Source organism: Lactuca serriola, chromosome 7 (genome assembly GCF_051521515.1).
Source record: "Lactuca serriola cultivar US96UC23 chromosome 7, Lser_US96UC23_V15, whole genome shotgun sequence".
In the NCBI taxonomy this organism is placed as follows: Eukaryota; Viridiplantae; Streptophyta; class Magnoliopsida; order Asterales; family Asteraceae; genus Lactuca; species Lactuca serriola.
The window spans coordinates 114,649,331-114,661,761 of NC_136414.1; the positions used below are offsets into that span (position 1 = coordinate 114,649,331).

At 30.6% G+C, this 12,431-nt stretch overlaps 1 protein-coding gene across 1 annotated transcript; it reads right to left on the reverse strand.

The window, feature by feature from the left end:
* Positions 1 to 1,713: 1,713 nt before the first annotated feature.
* On the reverse strand, positions 1,714 to 2,323 carry LOC145064305 (uncharacterized). The gene is made up of 2 exons (XM_079011780.1): positions 1,906 to 2,323; positions 1,714 to 1,820 (listed from the first exon to the last, which is right to left on the reverse strand). Exons 1-2 carry the CDS (start codon positions 2,321 to 2,323, stop codon positions 1,714 to 1,716), a joined length of 525 nt encoding a protein of 174 aa, XP_078867906.1.
* Positions 2,324 to 12,431: the final 10,108 nt, after the last annotated feature.

The window sequence follows — 12,431 nt, forward strand, 5'->3', positions numbered from 1 at the left end:
CTTGATGTCAGTTTACAAAACGGGTTGGACGTATTTGTTTGACAAAAACAATTTAAGTATAAAGGAAACCTTTGCTTGAAACACAATGTAACAGGGTTTGAAATGAACATACAGTGTTTAATAAACAGTTTAATAAAGTGTTTTAAACACCTAAAAACGTTTAAGATAAACATTCGAAGAAATCTAATTGGTAAAACAGTTACGTAAAGTAAAGCCATTGGCATGTTAATTATTAATTACATGTGATTGATATAATAACTAAACATGATTCAACTTGTATTCCCCCCCCCCCCCCCCCATAAAGCATTTATAAACATTTAAAACATTTAAAAGGTTAATTCAAGGGGTATAAACTCACCTGTAGTTGGTGGTTTGGATGAACTGAAGACGTAGGATTGCTAGGTGTCAAGTGAAGACTTGAACACACTCTATGATCCTAGTTAACATATAATATCACATATATGTATCCAATTAGTCTTTAAACAACTAATAAACAAAGTTAAGACACCCTAGATCATGATAAACACCTTATACAAGTGTTATAAGTCCCAAGGATTGCATCTAAGTGTTGTAGGGAAAGGCTAGTGTGCTTGGGGTTCAAGGAAAACTCCATTAGGGAGTTTACGGTTTTGTGCTCACTAACAAAAGAGTTTACGGTCGTAAACCCTTGAGTTTACGGCCGTAATCTCACATACTTTTGACCATTTGATGCTTGAAGCCTTAAAAGTCCCTAGAAGCTTTTCTACTTGAAGTATGTGACTAAGGAAGGAACTAGGACACCATTTCACTCCTATTTGGAGTTTACGGTCCCTAAACCATTTTCCTTTGAGTTTACTACCGTAAACTCATAAGTTTTATGGTATTTTGGGGGTTTTCAAGTCCTTAGTTCATCAAAGAATGGATCCAAGTTAGTTACTAAGGCATAGGAAGGAATATGGGTCTTTTATACATCCTTTGGGGAGTTTACGGTTTTGGGAGATCCCCAAACCGTAAACACCTATCAATGGGGTAACTTATGATTTTGATGTGCTAAACACATCAAGGTAAGGTTCCATACTCTTTTCTAAGCATAAGGAAAGAGTTGGGAGCACTTTGGCACCCAAAATAGGGTTTACGGTCCAAGAAGATCTTGGGCCGTAAACTCCTTTTTCTTTTGATTCATGAGTGTTTTCAATCATATCTAAGCATGTAATACACTTTAATACACTCTAGGGTTGAATTACTTACAATTTGGGACAAAAGATTGAAGATCCTTGGGAGAGAATCGGGCTTTTCTCTAGTTGCAATCGAAGAAATGAACTAAAAATGGCTAAGTGCCCTTTACATAGTCCGTTGAGTTTTTGGTCCAAAAATATCATTTGAGTCGTAAAATTCAAACTCTTGGAGTTTTGAAACTTATTAGATGCACAAAATACTCTAGGGCATCCTCTCTCCTGATATTTCCTAAAGTGTAAATCCTGAAATACTCAAACTTATTCTAAAAAGTCTGAAAATTAACAGCAACTGCTCTGACTTCTATTGAACTGACATGTTTGTACAGAATAGAAATTTCCGGTTGTCACAATTGACCATGTGTAAAAACAGGATCCTTGAGAAACAATCCAACCTTCAATAAAGACTATCCTTGACTCTTGTTAATTGTCATTGCAAAACATACAGCTAATGGGAATTGTCTTCTTTGGAATTTGAACGAGGTCTTGTTTTTAGTAGAAGTTAAAGACATTCTTGGAATAAAAGTCCGTTTTCCAATATTACTTCCAGATATGATAACTGCCTCGATAACACGTTTGCCCAAAGATTTGACCTATAGTCCGGTGCCACTGCATAAGCCATTTTTTTGATCAATGTTTCTCAATAACATAACTGGAACACCAACTTTTAAAATGAGATTATGGTTTGGCATACCTGAGATTTTAAGACCATTTAAAACATCAGGTGAGTATAAATTTGCATCAAACTGATCATGGACAAACTCAGATTGGCAGAGGCTATCTGAACTTAAATATTCTTTTTGCTCTCCTAGAATCAATTTTAGCAACCGATCATTTATTTCTTGGACAACTTCATTCTTGGGAGCAAGTATTGCTCTTTCTTGAAAATAACGTGCAATGTTGAAGTTTTCAAGAATGGAAGGATATACAAAATTGATTAATGAACCAATAGGATCACATGGATCAATAATAAGAATATCTTCTGGAATATCAACAATTGCTTCACCATCATTCGGACCACCAAGATTACCTTCTCCTATGTCCAAAATCCAGTTTGAAAAACCCGTTATTCGATCAACAGCAGATGAATCGCTTCCCACTGTTAACGTCATTTTTTTTAATTTATGGACTTTGCATTGTTTCCATAAATACGAAGAACTTAAAGAAGCATTAACAATGTTTTGTCTACTGCCGCCCGGAACAACAAGTAGAATTTATCTGAAATCACCTCCAAAAACAATCACTTTCCATCCAAATGGAATATTTGAGTTTGCAGGATCGACAAATCGTAATCTATCCTTCAAAGTTCGATCTAAAGCTTCAAATGTATGCTTGTGTACCATAGGTGCTTCATCCCAAATGATCAATGACACTTTTCTTACTAAACTTGCAAGATCACTCTTTGGATTTATTCTACAAAAAGAATCCTCGGTAGGATTTTTGGGAATTATAAATCGAGAGTGTGTTGTCCTACCTCCAGTCAATAATAATGAAGTGATCCCGCTTGAAGCAACGTTTAAAACAATCTCTCATTAGCATCTAATTGCTGCAAAAATTGTCTTCAAGAGAAATGTCTTACCCGTTCCACCATAACCATAAATAAAAAATACACCTCCGTTATTATTTTTAACCTTAGCCATTATATCAAGAAAAATGTTGCGTTGCTCGTCGGTTAATGAAACAAAGAGCCGATCAAACTCATTCTTCATATTTGGTATGTCATAATCTAGCTCCTCGGCTATCAAACGATTGTTTGAAGATGAAACCAAATCAGCATCTGGGTAAGGCATCCTTCTATAGTCCTTGAGAATGGAATTGTTTCAGAGTAAAATTTGTTCTATCTCAAACAAAGTCAAGTTTTTAATTTGATCTTCGTTTAGTGATAAACCTGTACGAACAATACTATATTACTTACAACATATTAAAAAAGAGATTAAGTGGGACGTAAAATGTAATTGAGTGCATATTGGAAATTTATATGATACAGTTTTAATAATAATTTAATAAACATATAATACCTGGAGACTTTAATCTCTTTTGTTGAGTATAAAGAATTCCATCTAACAGGTATTCCCATGTGTTTTCCCACACAATCTCTGGTTTACACAAACTGCTGGATAATAACATCGTAGCAAATAAGAAACGTAGATAAAAACCAGATCCAGAAAGACTTGCTTCCTTAATTGCTTCAATGGATTCTTTGTCATCATCCAAAAGGCCCAGATTATAGCATGCATCTTTAAAAGAAGAACAAATTTCACCATTGGCCGTGCGAATTTCTTCGAAGGATTTTGGACCTTTCACTTTATTTAAAATAATTCTTAAAAAATATGCTTCGCCAAGCTTAGGTGAAACGGGGCGAATTCTACCAATAGAAAATCCAACTTCCCTTGGCTTCTAAGTTTGAAGTTTAGCTTTCCAAACAAACTTGGTAGGAAATTCAACACATGTAAGTTTTCGTGCTTCTTTATTGATCTCATTACACTTCATCCAATATATGAACATTGAAGAAGCAACTGAAGGTCGGTCAAGAACATCTTCAATATCATTGTCTGCCTCATATACAACTTGTTATTGACCAGGAAAATGAAAAGGTAGTCTAATCACAATAGGATGCCTATAATGAACATCATATTTAAAAATTCTCCATGATGCTTCACATGCAGATATATATCTACAATCATAGTATTCTTTGATTTCATCCACTACATCGTTGTTATCAGAATCATTATTGCTTTGCACCATAGCAACACTCGCTCTATCAGGACCTTTGTTTATATATTTAAATAAATATTTTATAGAAGATCCTTGATTGCACCATTCAACATTAATGTGTGCCTGATATATTTTTAACAGATATTTGTTGTATGGAACAGCATTTCTGTTATCTAACTGAACACCGGATTTTTCAACAAAATTTTATCATTTCTTCTTCTATATAAGGGAAACCCGTCTGAATCAACTGAAGTATAATTACATAATTGTTTTGGAAAGTTTTTAGAACACTTTTTGTCCACCATGCATGGGCAATTGAAATTTTGAGCTCCACATGAACCGTGAATCGTGAACTCCTTGACAAGTGAATACAATTCTAGTTCTTCATCAATATTTGGAATCTCAGCAGAAATGATAGGATCGATATATTCAACTGTAGGAAGCTTGCAGTCAGAATGCATAAACAGACATATATGACAATGAGGCAAACCTCTTTTTTGAAATTCAGTTGTGTAAACCACTGCATATAAAAATATACAAAAAGGATACAAGTTAGCAACTAAAGAAGATATAGAAATATATATATATATATATATATATATATATATATATATATATATATATATATATAGTTTCAAATACTTGCTTGAACTTTGCCAAAAATTTCATTTTCCCTTAAATCTTTAATAAATGCATCCAACTTAATCTTAAATAACCTACATAATATATCTGGTCTATCTTCAGGATGAAGTGGAGTGTCCTTAAGAAACCTTTGAACTTCTGGCCATTTTGGATTACACGTAAAGGTAATGAAAAAAATATTGATATCCAAACCATTTACATAGCGACATGGCATCCAAATAGTTTTGCATCATATAACGTGCACCACCGGTAAATGAAGAAGGTAAGATCACACGTTGCCCAACGTCTGAGATATATGTACTCCCATGTGCTTGATGATTACGCAGATTCTCATAAGACTCACATATAAGAATTTTTTGTTTCTTAAGTTTGAAAAATAATCGCACACTTTCAATCATGGTATAACCATTAACTAAAAATTGTTGGAACAACCTTTTTGCATTAAGAAGTAGTGAGAACGATTGATCTTTATCTTGAATTCTGTAAGCGAAAAATTCTCTCATCGTACATGTTGGGTGCTTGTTGTTACTTGAAGATGTAATACCTCTATGAAGGATGCCAACTCTGTAACCATCATCACCATATGGAAATAGTAATGGATACCGAAGAGCAAGGGAAGAAGGATGTAATTCACTGATACGCTTTAGTAATCCTGATGAGGTTTCAACAATGATGTCTCTTTTTTCAATTGAGTCACGAATGTCACCAACAATTAAAGCGACTACCTCAGAAGAAGTTGGTAAGTTATACGTCCTTCCATCTTGTTCTCTTTTTCCGATTAGTCTTAACTTCAAATTAGCGCCAGGATTTTCATGAAGACTGTCTCTTACCATCATATAAGACTTGACCAACGTATTGTTTGAATCTAACATAACCTTCAAAAATTCTATAATCTGGAGATCATATGGTCTTGAACTTGATGTAGAAGCACTTGTTGGTCCACTGAAAAGATATTATAAAAAATATTTATTGTTAGTAAAAAAATTAAATGATGTGAAATGATTTATTAAAGTTGATTGTAAAAATATACCCAATACTTGTCGATCTATTTGAAATCTCGTTCTCCGTATCATATATGTATAACTGGCAGAATTTTGATCTTGATCCACCTGTAGGTAGAAGACTTCCCATACTATGATAATTTTGACCGCTAAGTCTGAATATGTATGATGTGTTGCCTGTGTTGATAGATGAATCAACTTTGCCTCCCATTGATGTAAATGAAAACATTGAATTGTAACGTCGAATGTTCTTCATGAAGTATTTGCTTTTAGAATCTACGGAACGGTAAAGATTTTTGTAAGATGAAGGTGCTTCTTTTAAGGGTGGTAGCTCAACTTTGCCGTAACCACAACATAAGGAATAAGATGTATTACTTTTTTGTTCCTTCTAATAAATTCATCTTTCCATAGTTTTGCATGACACATCTGGCATATAAAAGTTTGGTCTCTATGATCCAAGTAATCTGTTGAATACCATAAATAATAAAAATTTCTTAATATAATTAAAAATATAAATAAATAATATTAAATTTTGTATAATTATGATCACCTATTGAAGTACTGCGGAAAACATCTTCAATAATTTGGTCATCATTAATTTCTTCATCTAATGTCAATTCAAACATAGGTATAGCAGATATATGTGTAGCCTTCCTTTTTTAATTGATGTTTTCCTCTTGGTAACTTGATTGATGAAGATTTTGAATGATGGTTGAACGACCGGTGGATGTCATGCCCATATCAAACACCGAATTATCCTTGTTAATAGATAGCGGTGTTTAAATGTTATTATTGAAAATATAAGTTACTGACAAAATAAAAATACAAATTACAACGTTAGGAATTTTTAAAAATTATATAAATATGAAACATACATTTTAGAATTTGTCTATAAACAAATGCATACCATTTGAAATGTTAGATAATGAAGTTCTAATATTTATATTGGTAGAAGGATAACGAATAGTTGTATGTTGATATACAAATGATTTCACTGACTTTATATTTTCCTTATTTGATGTAACGTTTCTGTAGTTATCCATAGATAGTAAACGACGATGACGATTGTAGACATCCGTTATATAATTAGAAAAAAAAAATAGTTAGTAATAAAACAAATAATGTTAAATTTAATAAATTTCACATTAATAGTATAGAAATTTGATATATTTTATATAGTTAAACAATAATTGTAAATAAATGAATAACAATACCGTTATTCGACACGTGAGAAACATGTGTAATAGATGGTTTTTGATGGTTAGATGTATTAGAAGTTTTTTTTGGATTTTTTATTATCCAAATATAACTTTCTAATTTTTCTCATCTCTTTAGCATTAGTAGAGTCTGTAGTGTTAATTGAACCTGTAAAATAATAGAAAATAATTTAAGTACCTTTTGTTATATAAAGTTCAATATATTATACTTTTTAAAAGTTTATTTATTTTTAAAATAATTATGAAGAACATATTAAAAATAAATAAATAAAACATATTACATATGTAAAAGAAAGTAAGAAAATTACCGCTAAAATGAATAGCATGTGCAAAATGTATACGTTGAGACAATTCCATGGTATAGTTATTTTTGGATTTTTTATTATCCAAGTATAACTTTTTTTTTTCTTTCTCTAGTGTATGTGGCATCCATGTTCTTGTTTGATATATAATAAAAATAAAAAAACTAAAGTTACAAAGGAAATTAATAATTTGAAAATAGCTATTAGAGATGGGTGGTAATTTATGTAATCCGTATAAACTTCAATTAAGAAATTGAATAATAATAAAATAACAAACAAATGATAGTTCTAAATCAGAATGGATAACGAGTTAGTTATATATATTATATATTTAAGATGTTTTATTTATAAACGAAGATCTTTTTTTAAATATAAATTGAAAATAGTTAGTATTGTATAATGATAATACAAATATTAGGAAATCAAAAGATACGAAATATAAATTTTTATTTATATGTTATTAGTTGATTTATATTTATTGTAATATTAAATTGGGAAATATAATAGTGAAAATTATGTAAATATTTGATTAGAAAAAATAAGAAACAAAAAAAACATCATTTTAATCATTTTATAGCATATTTAAAAAAAAATATAAAAAATACCCTCGTCACCTAACATTTATTGGTATCCCAATATTTCCCCCTTTCCCATTTGTCAGTAACACAAACGATGTACAAGAAACCCAGACCTAGAATTCCGATTAAATACATATTTCCATAACCACCGATCGAGTTCTGAAACGGTGTCAAAGTTTCTAAATCTAAATCGATGAAGCAAGATACTAATCCACAATCGATTAGAAAAGTGAAGTGAAGAGAAGCTTACATATAGTAATAGCCGATGTTGTAGTCAAAGACCGAATAAACGCAACTTTGGCGGTTAAAGAAAGCAAGATTGAAGGTAATAATTGATCAATCGATTGTTAATCATAGGCTTTGTAACAGAATATACATTATGTCGAAGAATTCTTACCTGATTTTATGTCTTCATAAATGTTGTATCTGAAGATATTAGCGAAAAGTGAAGTTATTCAAAGGAAAACCCTGAAAATCTTTAAGAACGAAAACACAATCAGGTAGCTATGCTTTTGGTTCGAATTTTGAAATTTGAGTATTTGTTTAAAATTTTGAATTTTAAATTTGCTAAAATTTATACCTAATTTAGTGCAAAATTAATCACGGGATCATATTAGTACTCTTTAAAACACATTAACAAAGACCTAAATGATGAAATTGGGACATACCTGATTCGATATCAACAAATTTTGGCCCATAAGATTTGAACCTATAATCCAACTTAACAGGAATCATGTTAACATACATTTAGGGATGGAAATTTGAACCCTTAATACCACTTAACATAAATCAAACAATACTAAATCATAAAACTCCCTAACATCTAAAACTCTGAATATTACCTTAAGACTAGGGAGAGGGTAGAGAGAAAATGACAGTTACCGAGAAACAAATAACTTGAAACATTATATAAGATAAATATACAAATAAAACTTCAAACATTATATAAAAAAAAACTAATGATGCTTCATCTTATAAAAAAACGTTAAAAAAACTCTACAAAGTATAAATTTCACTTATGAACCCAAAAGAGATCGGAAGCAATTTCTCATACAAATAAGTAATTAATTTAGATAATAGTTTAGTGGATTAATAAGAAAAAAAAAAAAAGAGATTTTTCAAAACTCATGAGTTTCATTTTTGTCCAAGGTAACATCTTAAAGCTTGTAAAGAATAATTTGTATCCAAACATTTTTTGAGACATTTTAACAAACACATAGAAGGCATACATTCAAGTTCTAAAAAAGAATAAAACCCAAGCATAAATTTAGATTGGAAAAACTTATAGCTTCTACCATTGACACAAAAACAACATATAAACACAAAAAATAAAACACACAAAAACACAAATAAATGAAAATGTGAAGCACCATGAAACTGGAATTGGAGTTAATCGATGAAGATAGCAACGGTTAAAATGTCTTGATGAGGAAAGTAATGACAAGAAAAATTAAGATCAAATAAAAGTTTTAAGGAAGCCATGACTAACTTTAGAACCTAAAAAACAACTATGGAAAAACAAAAAATTTACAACAACCACTCTTGAATACATAGCAACAACGAAAAACATTGAAATTGCCTGGGAAATGGGAAACAATCACCACAAAAGCCCCAAGGCTTCGAGCATCAGAATATATTTGCATAGAAAATGTTATTCTATTAATTATTCTTAAAAGACAAAAAGAATATATATATATATATATATATATATATATATATATATATATATATATATATATGCATTAGAGTTAAAAAAGAATCAATGGTGCTATTATTTTAACATATATGTACAAGTTTCTGCTGTAACATATATGTATGAAATTGTGCTATAAGGACCGTTTTTTGTTATCTTTGTTGGCTTTACAAAGCACTACTTAAACTTATTTCTTTTTAAATTCAAAAGTTATTCACTTCATTTTGAATATTATTTGTAGGGAGGTATAAAACACCAACCAAATATTTGGTTGTTGAGAGTCCAATATTGTTAGCTATTGAAGACATAGATAGAGGCCCATATTTTCATGAAAAAGGTCTAAGATTTATTGAGAGACATGGTAAGTTTCTTTAAATCTTAATAATGTCGTATGGGTTTATATGCATGATTACAATCTCTTTATGTGCTAACTTGAGTCCTTATGATTTTAATGTATAGCCATTAGCTTAAAATATTGATAACATGAAAAATAGACTTAATAATATAAATTAAAAGAGCAAAAATTTATAAATCATAAATTCATAGTCATAATATATTATGAATGTAGGATAAACATACCATTAAAAAAACAATCATCCCCAACAAAAAATTAAAACTTCAAAACCACAATGTCAAAGTACCGAATGAAAAATAAAATGCATAATCACTGTTTAAAAATCATAATCCACAACCTTATGAAACTTCTCCTTAAAATAAAACTCAGCCACTTTTTTCCAACTTTACCTTCACAATCTGGTTAATGCGTCCTTCTAGTGAAATTTTTGGAGTTTTTGATGATGATAACTTTTCATTCAACTCCAAATCAAATACTTCTTCCAAATTTCTCTTCAAAACTGTTGGTGTATTCAAACTCTTCATGGGACTTGTTGTTGAGTTTTTATCAATAGTTTCATGTGTTATGTTGTCGTTGTCCCAGAAATTGCATCCTAAGAAAACAAATGTACTTAATTTATTTATAAAGTGAAGTGATATTTATAACATAATTCGATGCAAATATAATGTCTATATAACCTTCAAAATCTGATTATCTTGTGATTCAAAATCGGCTTCACCAATATCAAATGACTGTGAAGTACCAACCTACATAATAAATATATATTATATGAACATATATCAACATCTTATATAAACTTGTAAACGTTAATATCATAAACCCTATGATTTAGTAAACAGGAGAGTTTATGTATATATAATAATAATAATAATAACAATAATAATAATAATAATAATAATAATAATAATTCAATCAACTTTTCATCATCGCCGACTCTACATATACTATGTTGGTTGTTCCTTTTTGAGACGTTGAAGAGTTTGATTGATATTTTAAAGGCCAATTTCAAACCTTTAAGTGCATTTATCTCTCTGGGATAGAAAGCAATACTAAAACCAAGCTAGAATAAAAAAAGATTAAAAAAAAAGTTAGGTTAAAGTAATTACATTAAGTGAATGTATTAATTAATTTTAATTAAGGTGCACCACCTGTAATGTTTTATTAAACAGATCATTGGCTGATTTTTTCAAAAGATAATTTTCATCCCTTTCAAACATGATTAAGGTAACAATACCATTAGTTAATCCATCAGCATTAGGTTGATCGTCTGCACTAGGAGGACGATCTGCTTTGTAGTTGCAATTTGTACATGCCAAATAATGTCATGGTTCCTTTTGTAAAATTCCCTTTATAGTGCCCACGATAATGAATGTATTTTTCTGCACATTAATTTTATTTTGATAATTCAATATACATAACAAAAAAAAGTAGGTTTATATTTACTATAAAATATATAAAAACCACACCTCCACGGGTTCATAAACCTCAATAGTTGTCTTCAACTGAAACTTAACCATGAAATCATCATGTTCAGAAACTTTATTAGACTTCATACGTGTCAATGAATTTGTGGATGAATCAGGGCGATTATCTCCATCCATATTGTTTAAAAAAAAAACTAATATTAGTCACATAAAAGTTAATTGTAAAAATTAGAATGATATAACATCAATTACCTTTTCTTAAAAACATTGATTTCATCAATGTCATTGTTAATGAACAGCTTTGACACGGAAAAGTAGGTGTTCATTGTGGGACAATCTATAAAAAAGTTTTTATTAAATATTTAAATGTTATTATAATGATTAAAAAATAATATTTAATAACAAAATAATACAATATACCTCTCCAAATACTAAGTTTTGCAAATTGAAGGATAATAATGATACGGACATTGTGTGGATTGTTATCAAGAAAGCCTTGCATTTTGTAAGCAAAATCACCCCACAAATTGTGTGACAACCCGAAATTTATTCCGTCGTTTTTAACCCCTTTTCCGTTAATAAGTCTCGTTTTATTTAACTGTCCGTTAACTTTTGGACTGGTTAAATAATTTGGGACTTTTTAAATGACATTATGAGGGTTTAAACAAATTAGAAACACCCTCATTAATCCCTTGGAAAATTTTAGTTTCGACCAAATCAAAATACGACCATTAAATCGGGTGCGACCAAAAGCCCTGTTTAACGGCAGTATCGGGTAGATTTCCACTGAGCCCCAACTCAAACCCCTATATAAGGGGGAGTGGACTTCATTTCCACCTTTTCACACTCTCACTACACCCTCTCTCTACAACTTATTTTTCGAGCCAAAAACGTCTGTTTCGAGCCCCAAACGAGTAAGCCATCTACCTTAACTTGTTGTATAGCTTAACTAACATGCAAATTCGTGTTTAAAACATCAAATAGGGGTACATTAATGTGTTTACGGCCCAAGAACACTCTTGGACCATGAACACCATTAAATGGGGTTTTTAAGCCCCAAAACCCCTCTAAATTACCCCTAAGGCTTAGATATGGCTAAATGACTTATAGAAACGGACTTAGAACACATTTAACTTAACTTTTGGGGAGTAAACTTGAGTTTACTGCCCAAGAACATGCTTGGGCCGTAAACTCCTCTTCATGGGGAGTAAACTCAATTTCAAGTGTTAGAAATGCCCTCAAACATCTCCTATGGCCTTGGAAAAATGTCTAGAAGCAAACCCCTTTGAAGTA

Bases quoted from the DNA above. Each gene is read 5' to 3' on its own strand.
- LOC145064305 (XM_079011780.1), bottom strand. From the start codon at position 2,323: ATGACGTTAACAGTGGGAAGCGATTCATCTGCTGTTGATCGAATAACG. The intron at 1,821-1,905 runs GTATGCCAAACC...TGGCTTATGCAG, and splicing joins AAATGGTCTTAAAATCTCAG to TGGCACCGGACTATAGGTCA.